Raw genomic sequence first — 19887 nt, forward strand, 5'->3', positions numbered from 1 at the left:
CCTGACTCAAGGAATCAAAGAGACGTTGGTTTGTGTTAGACAACTTCAATAAGCAGTTTTAAGTTTAACACACCATCTTAATCTCCAGGCTTAATAATTAATATATATTCAGTAGGGTTATTGGGTTTTTTTTAAGAGGGCCATTTGATATACCTGTAAAGCCTGACTCAAGGAATCAAAGAGACGTTGGTTTGTGTTAGACAACTTCAATAAGCAGTTTTAAGTTTAAAACACCATCTTAATCTCCAGGCTTAATAATTAATATATATTCAGTAGGGTTATTGGGGTTTTTTTAAGAGGGCCATTTGATATACCTGTAAAGCCTGACTCAAGGAATCAAAGAGACGTTGGTTTATGTTAGACAACTTCAATAAACAGTTCAGACAGACCATCTTAATCTCTGGGCTGGATGTAAGATATTTCTCTGAACACACACTCAAGTCATGAAGATTTGTCGACATCATAACAAAAGTCATCTGCACCAGTTCTTCAATAAATGCATCTTGACCTATCTAAATTAAAAAACAACAACAATGAGATCATCTTAATAACAAACATAAAAATGAGCGAACAATTATTACTACCAATTATAAATGGTTTATGACAAAAATGGAAATAATAATTTCCTGTGATTATTTTTTTTAAATTCCTTACATAATAAACTAATATGGAATTTGATTTCCACGATGCTGATGGATAGCATGATAAAAAAAGAAGTTAATAATGTACATTACACTGGTATATTATGAACTGTATAAATAACTTCCAATTGGTTATTTAACTTATTATTACATCATGTGTGTTATTAGTTCAATACAGCTCTGCCCTATGGTTTGGCAAACTGATAATCATCATATTGCACTCTTCAATTCTATAACAGCAAATCCACTTACGAAGAATGACAATGGCCATTGAGCATGTTCAGTTCAAATTGAAAGCACTTGGAAATTTCTGGGTGTATATGGCACCATGCATGCAATAACTCTTTGGGTGATGCAAATGAAAAAATGGGTGTAGGTATAACATGACAGTTTACAAGAACAGATAAAGTTTTTTGTAACAGTGACGTTAACAAAACTTATTAAATGAGTTTGAAAACATTGCTAAAGTGAAAAAAAGTAATATCTTACAGAGAGTGACATTATGCATAACATACAACTATGTAGTGTAAAAGCAAAGTTATTACCAACCTTTTGAGTGAAATCTTCTAGACAAAGATTACAACTGTTAATAAGACTAGAGAGATCTGCAAACAACTCTTCAGACAGATGGTCATTCAGTGAAAGCAACAACACTCGTAAGACTTGTGTGTATTTGGCTGACACCAGCAGATTCAACGGACATTCCATAATCCAACGTCGCTGTAACACGACGGCCATGAAATGCTCTGTGTCATCTTCCGAGAATGTCCGACTTTTCGCGAGTTTCTCCAGACACAGGAGGACACCGTGAAGATGATTATGGCTGGTCACTTCCTGCCAACACAGTGGAATTGTCAGGACAAGGTTCTTCATGGTGTCCAGGACCGAGTCATTGGGCACCAGAGCACAGTAAGCTTTGGCTGAGAGTTCCCTCAGTGTGTAGACAGGACTCTGTATAGCAGTCAACATCCCCTTTCTCAACTCACTTTCAAATCTACAACAAAAATATTATATTACAAGAATTTTACCTAATTAAATATTTCACCTCTTTCTCAACTCACATTCAAACCTGCAACAGAAATATTATATTACAAGAATTTTACCTAATTAAATATTTCACCTACTCACAATCAAATCTGTAACAAATAAAATTTAATTTCAAGAGTCTCCCAAATTAAACGTTTCGCCTATTCATAATCAAACCTAAAACACAAATATTAAATTAAAAGAATTCTGTGTAATGAACTTCCTTTTTAAGGAACAACACCTCAACACATTTTAAACTATGCCTATTTAGAGTCTAACAGAGGGTTACTTCGAAGCGTAGTTATAAAGAATGAATGGAAACTCATTGCCGTCACACAGAATATTTTTTCTAAAATCCAGGCAGAACATTACATACCATGGCTTTTGATATACCAGTCATGAAACCATATTTGGGATGGAAAAATATTGAGTCCACTGAGGGCAACTGATTCTGTGACCAAACACACCTCAAACAACTTAGTGTTCCACCACTGAATTATTTAATAATGACTACAATTCAAATATATCTATCCATCTTATCGTTTGTCAGGTGTAAAAGTAAAATTAATTATTTTTCACCTTGATGAATTCTGTTTCAAATCCGCTGGTCCCATGTTTGCAAGCAGTGTTAGAATAGGAAATAATGATGGATGAAGTTTTTCAATGGAGTTTATATCACAGAGAGCTTCATCCAACTTATGCAGAATAAAGGGAGGCAACTCTGGATAGTAGGAATCAAACTCTTTCAGTGTAATCATGTTTTGGTTGTATTCACTCTTGCTCTTCTGCCCAAACATTCTGTTCACCATGGTACCTTAAAATAAAAATAATATTAATCTAGTTTCAACACCATACAACATGTTTTTAGAGATTTGAAAAATCAGTTACTCAGCAAAGGTATGACATATATTTCTCTGTCTACAACAGATTCTTAATTAATAACACATATCATCAGCATGTTGAAAACAACAGCTTCTTATTCACTTGCCAGGCGTGTTGTTGTAAAGAATAAAAAATGTTTATGTACCTTGGAGATAGACAGCCAAACACACACACACACACACATATACACAAAGTTTATCTTGTTTAAAGACATCACTAAAGCACATATTAATTAATTAATTGGCTATTGGATGTCAAACATTTGGTAATTTTAACATCAAGTCTTAAGATTGGAAATCTGCTAAATGTTTCCATTAGTAGCAAGGGATCTCTTATATGCACCATCCCAGGCAGGATAGCCACAGCCTTTGATATACCAGTCGCTGTGCACTGGCTGGAACAAGTAATAACCCAGTGGTCCCACCAACTGGGATCGATCCTAGACCGACCATGCATCTAGCAAGCACTTTACCAGTGGGCTATGTCCCACCTTTCCACCCAATCAAAACCCACCAACCCACACACATAGACACTATATCTGCGATATTTATGAGGTTCCTGAAAACCAATAGCTTCCATCCTGAATTTCATTAACTGCTTATCATATTAAAGAAAAATTACTAAATTACTAGCTCACATTTAAAAAACCCACATACCACCATCATTCAAAAATCCACAAAAAAACCCAAAAACGTTTCTCACTAAATAACTGTGTTGTAGCATTCCTGACAGCCCATGAAGGCGACTCAAACCCTTCAATGATGAGAATGATAGTCCTACTGATGTAGGACATGAGTCTGGCCACCAGACCGGCATCTCCGAAGAGAACCTTTAGGATGTTGAGTGCGTGGACCTGGGACACATCTTGTGTTTGGTCTGCGTGTGTAGGGAGAGGCATGGACGCCACCTTCAACAGGCTGGTGATTGCATGGTGCAACAACTTTTGCTAAACAGAAAATAAACATATCTCCAGTTCATAAACAGAGTGATGAATTTTATACAAACAATATGTAACAAAATATATATATGTATATTTTTCTGTTTCATAATTATAGTAAAGAGAATCTAAAATATAGCACAACTATATACACTATGTTTTAATGACATAACATTCTGACATGCAACATATATATCTATCAAATTAATAATGTAAAAAGTGCACAAAATCCCAATTTTCTACATCACATCTCAAAATAACACCATATCCAAACTGGCTGTCTGTTAAGGCAAATGCACATCAAGATTGATCAAGGAGTAGAGTTTTGGTAGTATTAATTTCAGTGGATCGTGTGGCTTTGGTGTACAGCTCATCATCATGAAACAGCAAGTCAGGGCTGCGTTCAGCCAGACTGGGCAGAAAAACATCTGCTAGACTGGTTTTGGCACCTCACATTAAACCAAAGTGCCACGTTGGGAACCAATCAAATAGTTCACTAATGTTAGCGAAATGTTTGCTGGCTGAACTTTAGGCCGATGTCTTTAAATCAAAATCCCATAAAAACGGGTTTTCATGTGATGCCACAAACCACATACTGTGGGTACGTGTATGTAATAAATCTTAATGTTACCTGGTGCACATGTTTTTCAGCTAGTGTGACGATCTGGACGATGATGGGAAGACCGGCAGACCTCCGTGTCACAGAACTTGACATCATGTTGCTTTCCAAGCTGGTTAAAACCTACAGTGTTAATGTTATCATTTATTACTTCACAACACAAGGGGGCGGGACATACATGTAGCCCAGTGGTAAAGCGTTTGCTTGATGCGTGGTCAGTCTGGGATCGATCAGTGTCGGTGGACCCACTGGGCTATTTCTCGCTCCAGCCAGTGCACCACGACTGGTGTATCAAAGGCCGTGTTATCCTGTCTGTGGGATGGTGTATATAAAAGATCCCTTGCTGCTAATCGAAAAGAGTAGCCCATGAAGTTGCGACAGCAGTTTCCTCTCGCAATATCTGTGTGGTCCTTAACCATATGTCCGACGCCATATAACCATATAAAATGTGTTGAGTGCATTGTTAAAAAAAACCCATTTCCTTCCTTTAAAGAGGCACTCAACACAGATTTTGACCACACAGATTTTGAGAGGAAACCCGCTGTCGCCACTACATGGGCTACTCTTTCCGATTAGCAGCAAGGGATCTTTTATTTGCACTTCCCACAGGCAGGATAGCACAAACCATGGCCTTTGTTGAACCAGTTATGGATCACTGGTCAGTGCAAGTGGTTTACACCTACCCATTGAGCCTTAAAAATCCCATGCCTCGACTGGGATTCAAACCCAGTACCTACCAGCCTGTAGACCAATGGCCTAACCACGATGCCACCGAGACCGGTAGATGGCATAATGATGCATTCATTACAAGGAAAGATCATATTTCCCAATTCACAAGTTGTGAAGAGCGTTCGTTTGGCAAAATAACCCGTGAAGACAACTTGTGAACTGAGGTAGGATGGTGGAAAAAAACAAATCATTCGTGCAATTATGACTGTGAGAATGGAGTGACAGTGTAGCTTGTCTATAAATCGCACGAACACTCTCAACTTGGCGAAGTCGAGTTCATAATCTGGAACTTGTGAATTTATGACATTCATGAGCACCAAATGAACGCAGTGTAAGTGGGTTTCTTCCTTCACTTTTTTAATCAAGTGTTGTATTATTTTATTAAACAATAGTCATTTTTGAAAGGTGTTAAAGTATTGTTAAATAATGCTTTTATTTCCAACTGAATGCCAACATACCTCTGCTAACAGGGAAGCTGGTATTATGGATAGGCGCTTGTCTGTTGCTGATAAAAGAGTTGTGCAATATTTAAATAATCCGTTTCTGCAACCTTCTATAGCACCCTGAAATTGTCAGATGGAATCATGTGAAGACACAAAAAATATAGACTGAGCAAATATTTGTTTTTTTTAAAGTCAGAACATCACAGTTAAATGGAAAAAATGGCAGAGAGAAAGAGACAGAGACACAGAGATAGAGAAATAGAGAGAGAGAGAGAGAGAGAGGGAGAGAGTGTATCTAGGTGTGCGAGCATGTGTGTGTGTTTATTTTAAACATGTTTAAATGTTTTTAAAGAAGTGGGGATGGAAATATGGAAAGCAAATTAATTAATAATGGTTGAAATATATAATTGTCTCATTACATAAAATCAGTACAAAAACTCAAATAATAATTATGAAAAAATATTAATATTATAAAGATAATAATAGGGAAATATGGAAAACTAAATCTGCATTCTTCCCAATTTTTTTAGGTTCAATGCCATTGGGTTCTTTCCAATTTATAAGAAAATATATTCCAATTTTTCTAAAACTAATTTTAAATCAATAGAGTAGAAGCATGCCCTTTCTGCTTACCCTATGTCTACAGTGGATGAGAACTCTGACAAACGCCTGCCCAACTGCTTCAATGTCATCAACATCCAACACTGACTCAGTCTGTTTATCAGTCACAGCCTGGGAAACAATCTCACCAAGACAGGTGCAGCTGGTCTGAAAAGAAAATGTTAGAGAATATTTGAAGGTTTATAAAAACACAATACTCAATGACTGAATATACCACACAAGTTATTATTAATTAGTAATAAAAATAACAAATAACTTCAAAGCACAGGTTTATTATTTATTTTTTTACAGAGGTTCACTTTCTTGTAATCACTAAAGAAAGATTTGAAAAGGCATTTCTGTATTTGATATTATTTTTTTAATGAAGAGCCCGTTCCTAAACCAGACAATACTAAGTTGCAATGATAAAGTTGGATCAAAAACCATAAATATGTTAATCAAATTTCACGCTTATTTTTAAGCCAATTACCTTGAGATTGACCCAGCACCAGGAGAGTAGAAACTGAAATTCGGGTGACAGTGCCGGAGATTCTTCATGATCTTCACTGGACAGGATCTCTAGTGCAGTTCCTATCTCCGCAAATGAAGGACACAGCTCTGAAATGTAGCCACACTAACATAAATTAAAAATTAATTAAACCTCAAGAGCAAAGGAGAAATAAGAAATTTTATTACACTGCATGATATAAATTGTCTCTCACAATGTGAAATATACTTTTTGAGAAGTCAAGACCTCTGATCAGGTGATCGACGGTGTCACAGTACAACTCCGCATAAATCTTCATGCAAAAGGTGTGAGCAGTTCGTTTTATTCATATTTTTATAATTGAAAAATACTTGCTGTCAATTCTTATAATTAATGTTAGCAGTATAATTTAACAAAATATATATTTTAATGCTTTTGTTTAGCCTTGAATATGTTTATAATATTGTTTGTGTAAACGTCATTATCTATCCATAGATGTGTGGCGTAGGAATGCAAAGTTTCAATGATAAATACAGCTAAATGAAGTAACCACAAGATGATATAATTTTACTAAATGATGTCATTTGGTATGCAACATCATTTTCATGGTCTTTAATCTGTGCATTTTCATGTCTTGTTCATTAATGTGCGGTGTAATAAATAAAATACTATACTCATTCCTGTGTGAGACCGTTTATATCACAACTTGTGTGTTTTTAATCGTCCATCACTCACTTTCGGTCATGATATATGACTGAAAACACACTTGTTGTAATATAAATGGTCTTATATGGGAGCTCATTTAGAATTCTGAATATTCCCTGAATGGAAATGGGTTATCCAGGACAACAGATTTTAAACAATCATTTGCTGTTGGAATTGTCGGACTATACATAGGTAGAGAGGTCAGGTTAGATATAAAATAAAACTATAAACTGTCTAATTACAATTACAGTGCCATAGATAGTGTCTTGCATGAACAAGTGATGAGAAAATCTTAGTGGAATTATACTTTAACTATCAGATACACATATAAGATAGGACATGACTAACCCTGACCTAGCAGTACATACATGGTTTTAATCCATAAACAGGCAATTGAGAACTTAAAGTCTGCACAAGTCATTTAGATGTTACACCAAAATAATTACAAGAAAAGAGCCATTGAATAAGATGATAATTCTTGCAGCTTATCAGAGATCTAATATACTGACTTCAGTTGAGTGTGTGCACCACTTGGTGGGGAGGTTTAACGTCATTATGGAAAATTACCTCTCGTTTCCCACTCCTTTTTTTTTTGGACAGATGCCCCAAAGCCAGGCATCAAAATATATCAAAATAGGACAAGATTCAACACTGGGGATTGGTAGGAACTGAGGGGACACATCAAGACAAGTGTTCATTTGGCAAATACGACGATAAGTAGAGTTTACACATACCACCTGACTTCATGCCACCAGTTAGTACTGACAGCATCATGTCAATAATCTGCATATTAGTGGACAGAATTTCATTTATCATCTCTTTCCAGTTTGGATGTTGTCTTGAAATTACAGTACTAGCTTCTTTTAGACACATGGTAACAGCCTGCATCAAACCTAGAGCAAGACACAACACATTTATTATCAAGCAGTGCTATATCAGCTGGTCAACAGAACTTCTTGAAATATATTTGACAGTTAATAAAAAAAAATTTTTTTAAAAAGATAAAAATGTACCTTACAAAATTTAATCCCGTATAATTGGTTAAAAACAACCTACCTTGATTAGAATGTATTAAAATATTTGAACATAAATTTAAATGTACAAAATTTCAATGTAAAATAATATTCATGTTAATGGTTTATAGGTTTTTATCATATATGGAAAATGATATACTCATGATTTGAATTTAATAGTCCATAAATATATTGACATAATCACCACTCATTTGACTGAACAAAAACACTAAATATAATGTCAAATTAACTTATGTTTTCCTCAAGGAAATAATCTAAACATTTGCCCAGCTCATATGAACAACAAGCATTCTGAGAGTACTGCTAAAGCAATACATGTCCCCTACCAGACCCCACAAATTTTCTTATCTCCTAAGTTCATGGGCTATATCTCTGTGAATAAACTGCCATAAAAGTTAAACTTAATTCTAACAGAACATCTGTCAAAAATGGGTAAATCGTCATGAAAGTCAAACTTGATCTGTAATAGTATATGATAAAGCTATACACAAAATTTGAGCTCAGTATCTCTAAAACATTGTGAAAAAACCCATCCGGTAAACTATAAATGGGACAGATGGATGGATGGATAGACAGACAGAAGGACGGAGATGAAACCTAATAATATACATTGTGCTGTGGCATCAAAGAAACATTCCTTTTTACCACTGATACAAATAAAACACTATTGTTGTTAAAATGGAAAAATGTACTCTGTATCATACCATGAATGGGGTACTGCTTTGCTGCAAGGTTTGGATCACCTCTGGCTCTCTTCAAATGCTCACTGATTTCCTGGGACAAAAGCTTGATGAATTTTACTGATGCATGTTTTGTGTCTTTATTTCCTTGTGTAAATGACAAATGATTTTCTTTATCATCACACCTAGTGAAGACGGTTCCTTGTCGATTTGCATACCTGAAAAATATTTGTATTTAATATGAAAAATTTAAACATATTTCTTAACAAGTCATTCACAATTATGAGCAAGGGAATGAAACATGAGATAAAGTACATAGACTGAAAAAGAGAAAATGAACATTTATAAATTTTACGCCTGATCACACAGAATCTTTTTAATATAGCTACCACCCACAAACTATGCATTGAGAAAGTATGTAATGGAGAATGTACGACACAGTATGGACTTATCTGTCCCACACTCGACCACTGGCCATGCCAGAGACTGGGTGTGGGAGAGACGTGCCTGAACCTTAATTGGATAGAGGCACGTTAATAGAGTTTACGCTTATGCAGTATGGATTCATGAAAAATAATTCACAAACCCATAGGGGCAAATTCATTATTTTTCTTGAATCCACACTTTTGAGTGCATTCTCTATTATTCATTAAATTTTTAACATGACTGCCAAATTAACTAGTTTTAATTTTATATTTGTTAATGAAAAAAATAAGTTAAAATGGAAATAAATATTTGTAGTATTGTTGGTATAAAGTGCTCCTACTACATAGGGTACGAATCCCCTCAGTGGAGGTTGATTTTTCTGTTTTCATAACTCAAAATGATAGGATTCTTTCAAAACTAGCCTGAACAATTCTCATGAGGAATTTAATTTTATAAAAATGATGAACAATTTGTTTAAATTTAAGTTAAGTTTATAAAATAACAAAAAAGAATTACTGTGAAGTAGTAAAAATAAATATGATTAATAACTATGATGAATGGATATTAACAAAACAAGTTTGATTCACAGCACTATAATAAAAATAACACTGATGTCTTCTTTATCCAGAAATGGACATGAAGTTGTTCTCCGTGTTACTGGGTTAAACACTAAGCAAAATCTTTGATATTAGTTTCTAAACAACAACTTACTTAACAATCAACAATTCACAGATAAGTGCTCCACTCTGACTTTCATGAGGTCTTGGACTGTTGCACAATGTGAACGCCTTCGTCAGCAGATGATTGGCTAATGTGTCTTCTGAAGTGATAGCCAATGGAAAATCAGCTTTAATAGGCCAGAAATAGTACTTCATTAGAATGTGTGTAGCAAGCTCCTGAACCTATAATAGAAGACTTTTGTTTTGTTTAACAACACCACTTGAGCACATTGATTTATTAATCATCGGCTATTGGATGTCAAACATTTAGTAATTTTGACATATAGTCTTTGAGAGGAAACCTGCTACATTTTTCAATTAGTAGAAAGGGATCTTTTATATGTACCATCCCATAGACAGGATAGCACATACCACAGCCTTTGATATACCAGTCGTGGTGCACTGGCTGGAACGAGATATAGCCCAATGGGTCCACCGACAGGGATCGATCCCAAACCTACTGCACATCAAGCAAATGCTGTATCACTGGGCTACATCCCTCTCCGGACCTATAATAGATACACGTTAATAACTTTCTTTAAATCTATATACTAAATCCTAAGAAATTATCCCCACCTCCACATTTTTTTAAAATAAACAAGCACATAAATTATGGGTATTAAACAATTCCAATTAAAACTATTAGCATTAAAAGAACAAGAGAAACACCTCATGCCATCATTTACCAACTGAACTAGATCCCTCTCCTACACACACAAATACATTGGTCAAACTACATTTTTCCCAGAAATGTCAGCAAAGATTATAAATAATGAACAAACCTCATTTGCTCCATCTAGAACACAGTACAGCAAATAACACATATTGCAAGTTGAAAAGAAGTTCCATAATTCTTTAGTCTGTGCATATTCAGTTAGTACGTGAACAGATTCTGCAAGGGAAGTAAACCAATACAAAAGTACCTTTTGCATTAAACTTTCAAATTTATACAATTACATTACATTATATTATATGGAATTGTGCTGTGTCGGTTTACATAGCTACTCCTAAAATTTAAAAGTTTGTGGATCATAGTGGTTATCAGATTATCTCTGGTGATTATTTGATGCTTAAAACATTAAATGAAACAAGTAAAAAAAAAAATATATTAAAAAATATATATATTTGATAACCATCAAATTTACTTGTTACCTTGACCTTAACTCGGGATGCTTTTCGTACAACACTTTGTGGCATTTAGGTTAAACCAAATGTAGAAATAACACTTCCTCAAAAATAAAATTCTGTTTTATAATAATGTTTTAAAGATAAATTTTAATACTGAGATAACCCACAAGACTGAATGTTTTAAAAATAATTTGGTCAATGAATAAATGAACATTTAACGACATCCCAGCATGAAAAATACATCAGCTATTGGGTGTAAAAAAATTTGGTCAAAGACTATAACAGACCATCAAGATGACCCTTTTTTCTCCTATCAGTTGGACAGTAGATGAGTGACTCATAGATAACTAGTAGCAGATCTAGACAAGCCTTGCGTCTCTGATAGTTGACACCTGGTACTGTGTTCTCAATCAACAAATTATGTAACCACTGCACTAAATCCAGTGACAAGTCTGAAAAAATATAGACAAATTTGGTCAAAATATATACCAATTTTATAGCTCACAACAGGTTATTAATTCAGACAGAACCACAAGAACAGGAAAAATGTATAACACCCTTACTTTTAAATTTCTTACGGAATCAATGGTTATTACAATAAGCCAAGTGAACTTTAACCAAATGTCAACCTGTTTCAAACCTAATGTCGTCAAAAATTAAGGCCTGGGGATTAATTCACTCAACTCTTGCAACTTTACAATTTTGAAGTGAAATGCAAATAGACATGCAAAGAAAATGTGACGCAGCTTTGAAAAGGTGACCCCTGGGCTCATATTTTCGAAGCCATTTTAGCGCTACAAAATCATAAAACAATCGTAGGTTGTGACGTCACTATAGCACACACCATAGTGACATCACAGTTTATGATGGTTTTACGATTTCGTAGGCTAAGATTGCCTCGAAAATATGGACCCTGAACAGCAGGACACATCATTCTATGAACTTGCATTATGTGTTAAATACAAGCCAGATATCATTTAGGTAAACTGTAATGATGCTCAATGGATTATAAGTGAACATTGTGGGAAGCATAAAAAAAAAATCACAAATATTATAAATTCTTTTCTCAGGAATATTCCTTGTAATATAAATTTTAATGCCAATCTTTGCTACCAAACAAAACATACAGGATCAAAGTTACGAAGTCATTTTGTTTTTTAATGCAGGTGTTTTAAGCAATGCAAATGTATGTAGCTGCATGCATGTAAAACAAATACTGACTTTATAAATTTGACCCATTATGATAGTGCTTATAATCATTAATTAAAAAGTATTATTTATTATAATCATACCAACACGATCCTCCATTACTTTCTTTTTCAGGTTTGCAACACAGCTCTCTCTAATGCGAGTGATCAACAGTCGTACGTTAGTGGCAAGCTGTTGGCGAAATGGCGCAGAGTCAACCTTCAGACAGTGACGCAGAGCATTCCTCAACAAGTCAGCTTCTGTCTCACTCACACTTTCTGAAACAATAAACATTTAAAACATTTTAAAACAAAAATGTCATGTGTATCTGAATTTATCATCATTTTAAAAAGATTATAAAGAATAAAATATCTAGGGACTACAAGTAGAAATATTTGGCAATTATTGCAGCCTTCATTGCCACTTACTATTTATGCTTACCCAGTGGGTTGAAAGCGGTACAGCCTGTATGGCTATGGCCATACCACTTTTTAGGCCCGGAACGTTTTCCTCTCTAGCACTCGCATAGTATAGGTCTCATCATATACATTTCTTTCATGGCCGTGCCAACTTTTAATTGCTTCCGACACTCCTGACACCTCACTGCTCTCTGAATTACTACTGTGTGATATAGATAATAACAGGGGTCACATGTCCAGGTGAAATGAGCCAACATTTTGCCTTGACCAGCTTGACTTCACCGTGCCAGACACCGTTAGACGAAATCTGTGCCGCCTTTTAAAAATAGTGTTCACTTGCATTGTACACAATCACAGATGAATGATGAAGAACTTGAGGAACACCTGTTCATAGATAATAATTAGTGTTAAATGTTTGAGAGTTTGAAGTGACACTGGCACCACAAAATCATGCGACAGGCTCACAGATAGGCAGTCTAGCTCAGACAACACCCTTGTCTGGCACTAAAAGTACTGACTATTGAAGCGTATAACTTTATTTCTATTGGCAGGCATGTGTCAGGCAAATATTTTAGGGAGGTTGGGTAATGCTTCACCGGAAAATACATTGGAACCATTTGGTCATTTTCATTCAATTTATTATTTATGTTCCACTAACGGCATTGTTAGATAAAGTTCTGTTCTGTTCTGAAACAAAAAAATTGTTGGGAGCAGCAGACCTTGATGTGATTAATTACAAATGTAGTTTGACTTTCTCATAACGAATAAAGTCAACATACAAACAAAGACATCTAAATTATAAAATAATACAGGCAAACCTGTCCTAGCAGTCAAAGTAAATTCTATACATTTTCTTTTTTAGAAACCGGCCTCGGTGGCATCATGGTTAGGCCATCGGTACACAGGCTGGTAGGTACTGGGTTCGGATCCCAGTCGAGGCATGGGATTTTTAATCCAGATACCGACTTCAAACCTTGAGTGAGTGCTCCGCAAGGCTCAATGGGTAGGTGTAAACCACTTGCACCGACCAGTGATCCATAACTGGTTCAACAAAGGCCATGGTTTGTGCTATCCTGCCTGTGGGAAGCTCAATTAAAAGATCCCTTGCTGCTAATCGGAAAGAGTAGCCCATGTAGTGGCAACAGCGGGTTTCCTCTCAAAATCTGTGTGGTCCTTAACCATATGTCTGATGCCATATAACCGTAAATAAAATGTGTTGAGTGCATCGTTAAATAAAACATTTCTTTCTTTCTTTCTTTTTCAGAACAACAATGACAAGGTAAACAAATAATCGACCTTCACACCTTTACGGACACTAGTGCCCATTCAGTACGACATCTCCACTGTGTATCAATTAAGAAATTGTAACTGGAATGCAACTAATTGCCTCTGGGTAATCTAAGCTTGACATAGGTAGATTAATCTACTAGGACAATACTCTGCATGGAGTAGTAATTAAATGAAGAAAAAAGACAAACTTGTGACAGAATGAATTCCAAACCGTCAAATTAGTGCTTTTCAGTTACATTTTATTATTTCTGAAAAAAAGTGACATGTGGAATGGTGATTTCTAAAAACCTCTAGAGCACACATCCATCAATTAGCAGTACAGAGAGTAAAACATAAACAATTACAGTTGTAAAAGTTGCACCATTATTCAGCAGCCACTTATCTTAAGCGGTCGCTTTTGACTACTAATTTATGTGGCCGCTTAAGACATGTTTGACAGTATTGGGTTAATATCTTCTTTTTGCATATTTTATTATTTTATATTATAACTTGGCCCTGTCAAAAGTTCGAGAGAGAAGTGACTTTGCTCTATGATTTTATGCTTGCGTGAGGCATGCAATTACGAGTTAAATTGTTATTAAATTATACACGATATTTCATACTTAATGAATTACATATCCAAATAATGTATAAAATTATACTTTTATTCTGTGAAATTTAAGGTTCTATATCCAATATTGTGTATAGCTAGCGAGATAAAGAAGCCATTTACAATACCAGTTTTGGTGGTGTAGTGGTTCAGTTTTGCACACTTACGGCTGATATGAGGCAATGAAATATTTTTTCTTCTAGCACTGGCTCCATCCCAGAGTGAATGCATTGCTAGGCTCAATGGGCAGGTGCAAAGCCACATACACATAGTTTCACCCACTTTATAGATGTGATTATGGGTTATTCAGAGTGTATTACCCAAATGGGGGGGGGGGGGGGGATGAATACCCGGCAGGCTTTGAAGATTCTGTATAACCCGGGTTCTAGTGATACCGAGATAGTTCAAGTGACAGCAAGCATCGAACATGGTCCTGTCAAGTAGTCCCATACCTAAAGAGAAATACTGTGGCTTCACCATTCATCTTATTATCACCATCTGTATATTATACGTTAGTGATGTCCTACCAAAATAGTCTTTGTCTCTATGTTAAATGTTTGTGGTGTCTTTAAAAAAAAAAGAAAAAAAGTGACAGTGTCACAGCAATAGCAAAAACAGTGAAGATAATCTATTTAAAAACAAACCTGATGTTTTTACAGTTGCACACAATACACCAATAGCTTCTGCCATAACCACCTCATTTTCAGAGTAAATGGCTGCTCTCAACATTGATATATTCTAAAAACAAACAATACACAAGTTTGAATGTTGCAAATAACAATCATTCTGAGAGTACTGCTGAAGCAATATATGTCCCAACACATTTTTATATAGATCAAGAGCCATAACTCTGTGAAATATTGGCAAATCACCATGAAACTCAAACTTGATCTGTAACAGTATATGATGAAGATATACACAAAATTTCAGCTCAATATCTTGAGGTACTGCGAAAAGAAAAATCCAGAAAACTGTATGTGGGACAGATGGACAGACATACCTTTCTAGTTAAAGTCTTCCTAAGAATGCATAATGAGCTAAATTAAAATATAAAGGCTTGCTGTGGTACAGTGAAATCTTTTGACTGTATCGTCCAGAATCAGGCCACTGATCTTATCAAAAGTCGGACTCGGGATGGGCGTGTTCGAAACCCTAGTCGTATATGAGCACGTTAAACTAGTTATCTATCTATCTATTTGACTGTATTATCAACTTACCAAGCTGAGAAAGCTGACTGACTGGATGGATCTGATAATCCTTGTGACGACCGTCCAGGCCAGGAGACTCCGAGTCTTTCTACACAGACAGCTGGACGATGTGAACACGGAATGTAGCTCCTCCGTCATCAACTCACCACACCCAGGGAGAAGTCTCACAGTGCACGTTACCCAGTACTCACTGATCTTTCTGCTCAGAACACTATAATAACAGTAAAGTCTCTGTTTAAAATCTCAACGTTTTGTCCACTAAATGTTGTCATTGTCACAAAAAAACTAAGCATAAAAACAGAGCACTGTAACACAATACCAGATATATGTAACCACTTGTATTTTTGGAATTTTTATATCATAATATATCACAAACCACTGTGATCAGCAACAGGACGTTAATACATTGAGTTTTTTTGCTTCATACTAAAAACATATAACATATTTTACTGTAATTTCACTTGACATGTATATTCCGTAAGTAGTACAATGTTTTAAATTACAATATTTTCTTCAAACACAGTCAGACCAACATCCTTTTTTCACTGGGAGATGCAATGTGACATCATTTGAAATACTGATGTCATACAAAGTAAAATATAGCTTTTAAAGTAACTTGTCAGTTCCATATTGAGCAGAGAATGTCGTTTACATGTTGGTATGGTTTTTTGTTTGTTTTTAGTTATATACATTTAGGTTTTTAAAAATCTAACAATAAAAAAATGAACCATTCATCAAATATAACCTTTAAAAATTTAGTTAGATATGTTATATTTACTGTGTACAAAGCCAAAAAAGAAGATCCATGTATGTTGTGTTATTGACCGTAAATAACTTGCATGTACTCACATCTTCATTAAGTAAACCACAAAATAACTTACATGTTCTCACTAAGTAAACCCACGAGAACTGTGTCCATCCACAGACTTTTCCATTTTAGCATCAGCTTTTCTTCTTCATCAGAATTTCTAACAAATATAAAAGAGATAAATAAAAGTTTACTGTGAAAATGTAGATAACTCGTGTCTGAAGTAGAAGCACAGATTTACTACAAATATATCAAATAACTTCAATGGTAAACAAATTGGTCAATGGAATAAACACCAACAAGTTAACTTTAATTTAATGCCTATATTTTAAAAAAGGTTGAGGTTTCTAGAATGAAAAGATAAACAAATATATATATTAAGAGTTTCATTGCAAAACGCGATAAACGCCATATTAAAAACCATTGTTCGAACACCACTCAGACACTGTTCACACGTAGACAAACACAAGTTCAAATTCAGTTTTCAGGAAAACGCGATACGATTATCTAAGGATATATCGCAGATTGCAGAGAAACTGGCGTAGTGTTTATGGTGGTTTGGAATAAAAGGTTTTTAGGATAGGGTGTGTATAGTGGCATTTATCGTGTTTTGCGATGAAACTCTTCATATACAGTCATCTCCATTTATTTGCACATCAGTTTATAGCACAATTCGGTTAATTGACTATTTTCACCCAATACGGAACTATTTGCCCTTATAACACTACAAAACATCTGGTTAATTGCACATAAAAATAATGATTTAAAAAAAAAAATTGTGCTAAATTAATGTCACAAATTACTGAGAAAGTCTATCAAACTTTGGCAAAAATATTCTAATCACCGATTAATCTGTTTTGTTTGTGCTTACTGTGTGGTAAGCCGACTGTAATCGCTGGTTACAGAGTCGACATGTGGCATGCAAATGAGATTGTTGTGCATGTTACTACTGGTGAATCACAATACCCGACTACAAGATTTAAGAATAACATAATTAAGTTGAATATACTGCTGTTAATCAGAGGCCATCTCAATAACAGGTAACTCTCCGACTATTATTTTTAGAGTACCGCCTGTGCGCTTGTAAGCATGCGCACTCAACTATTGCGGCCCTATTCAACTGACATGTTCAGGGCCATCATTGGTCTGTATTAATAACATTATGTTGAGAAGCCTTGTTAGTAATTAAAAGATTAGAGATCAATCGACCTCGGCAGTGATGTTTTGAATAAATGTGACCGAGAAAGGGTTGTTGTTCACTTATTCATTAAATGCAGTGTATGCTATGTCTGTTAAATGCAAAAGAAACGATTTCTCACTTGCTGATAAATACGAAGCTGTTAAACTTTTAGATTAAAAATTTTCACAAGCAGAAATAGCCAAAAAATTGGGCTGTTCCCAGTCACAGGTATGCAGAATTGCCAGCAAACGAGAAGATATTCGCACACAATATGAGTGTAATAAAACGAACCCCGAACGAAAATGGCTACGATCTGGCAAAGGAGAGGATATGGAGGGCGCCTTGTCAGAATGGTTCGATAGTGCCAGGTCCAGAGATATGCCTGTGTCCAGTCCCATTCTCACAGAAAAAGCAAACGATTTGGCAAAACATCTCCATAAAGAAGACTTTAACCCCACCAACGGATGGCTTGGTAGATGGAAAGAAAGACATAACATCGTCTACAAAAGACTGCATGGAGAAAAGAAAGACGCAGACCTGGCAGCAGCAGACAAGTGGACACAGACCGTTCTCCCCAATATACTAAAGACATACGACGCAGACGACATCTACAATGCTGACGAAACTGGACTATACTACAGAGCATTACCTGACGGAACATTAACAGTAAAATTGGAGACAGTGAATGGGAACAAAAAGGCGATGGACAGGGTGACAGCAATGATACCTGCAACATGTTGGGAACTGACAAACGAAAACTTCTCGTCATTTCTCGTCATCTCGTCTGTAACGGGAAAAAATAATGACTTGGGGGGAGGGGGGGGGGGGGTCGTCAAAAAACAAACATAACAAAGACCATTATTTATGGATTGTCCCTAAGTTTCTGCTATATTGTTAGACACCAATCAGTCGGACCGCACCATGAAGATCAGTCAATTATGTTAGAACGGTCATGCATGCAATGCAGACTGCTGAAACTGATAACGACGAGCTTAACTTTAATTGCTTAACAATAGCAAAGTCATTATTTGGGGATCACAAATAATACCAAAGCTTGCCATATCTTTTGTGATGGAAAGAACACCATACCAGCAAATTCGTACAAGTTCACGTAGTTCTATGGTAAGGCATATTCGGTCAATCAACAGCCCGGTAAGTCCGGAAACTGACGTCATTTTGTAAACACGTGCACCGATGAAACGTGAACTTTTTGATGGTTCTGTTGTTTCAAGTTTATCTCATTAACTACATGGCCAATACACTTTGTTTACACTAGTGGATGGTCAGTATTTTTGTTTAATGCACAAAGTTTGTGTTATAAGAGAATGACACCCAGTATCAACAGGTGACAAAGACGTGACATGTGTTAACTATAATAGTTCCTTTATGAATTACCGCACTGTGCTAGACTATCTCCCATGCCACTTTGTAGTTGGATGGCTATTACAAAGTGAAAGTCGGTACTCTATCGGTTAACCGACTAACCCGGTTAACTGCATAAAATTTAGCAGCACCGAGGGTATGCAAATAAGCGGGTTTGACTGTATATATATATACACACACACATATAAACACACAATTAAAAAAATCAAAAAAATCAAATGCATTTTGACCTACCTGAGTTGATTCAAAAAGGTCTTGTAAATGTCTGAAGCCACTGGAGCTAATGAGGTTGATCCCATACACAAAAGAAGGTGTTCCTTTATTTGTGGGTGAGATATCAAAATCTAAATCAAAGCAAATATTTTATAAAATAAATTTTTATTTTTATGCAACCATTTTTCTTTGATAAAATTGTTTTACTAAGTTCACAGCAATCACAAATAATATTTTCTTCAGGCAATTTGACACAAATTTAAAACTGGTAAAATATGAGAATGAATGATAAATCAAGGTTCAATGAAAATGTATTCCACTACAATAGCTCTCATTATTAAAACTGCAGTGTTCGACAAATATTTGAGAACGTCACTAGACCTCACAGAAGCTTTGGCTAGTGCCCTGTGTATTATTTTGATACAGTTGCTAATTGCCACTAGCCTAAGACCAAATATACACTAGCTAAGGCCAAGAACTAGTGGATTTGGCAAACCCTGAAACTGTAGTTCAATAACAGTGTATACAAGATGTTGATGTGTATTAATATCAT

General features: G+C 35.5%; 1 protein-coding gene across 1 annotated transcript in view; it reads right to left on the bottom strand.

Moving 5' to 3' along the window:
- LOC121369794 (thyroid adenoma-associated protein homolog) overlaps nt 1-19887 on the bottom strand; it is a 49643-nt gene that overhangs the window by 24171 nt on the left and 5585 nt on the right. Inside the window, exons 6-23 of the mRNA XM_041494868.1 lie at nt 19356-19465; nt 16632-16718; nt 15760-15961; nt 15187-15280; nt 12349-12522; nt 11344-11508; nt 10711-10820; nt 9921-10111; nt 8808-9001; nt 7804-7962; nt 6368-6495; nt 5911-6045; nt 5293-5397; nt 4118-4228; nt 3252-3495; nt 2247-2481; nt 1191-1635; nt 315-512 (exon numbers count right to left, since the gene is read on the bottom strand). Coding sequence (XP_041350802.1) covers nt 315-512; nt 1191-1635; nt 2247-2481; nt 3252-3495; nt 4118-4228; nt 5293-5397; nt 5911-6045; nt 6368-6495; nt 7804-7962; nt 8808-9001; nt 9921-10111; nt 10711-10820; nt 11344-11508; nt 12349-12522; nt 15187-15280; nt 15760-15961; nt 16632-16718; nt 19356-19465 — 3087 coding nt within the window. The remainder of the gene's footprint in view (nt 1-314; nt 513-1190; nt 1636-2246; nt 2482-3251; nt 3496-4117; nt 4229-5292; nt 5398-5910; nt 6046-6367; nt 6496-7803; nt 7963-8807; nt 9002-9920; nt 10112-10710; nt 10821-11343; nt 11509-12348; nt 12523-15186; nt 15281-15759; nt 15962-16631; nt 16719-19355; nt 19466-19887) is intronic.

Source organism: Gigantopelta aegis, chromosome 4 (assembly GCF_016097555.1).
Source record: "Gigantopelta aegis isolate Gae_Host chromosome 4, Gae_host_genome, whole genome shotgun sequence".
Lineage (NCBI taxonomy): Eukaryota > Metazoa > Mollusca > Gastropoda > Neomphalida > Peltospiridae > Gigantopelta > Gigantopelta aegis.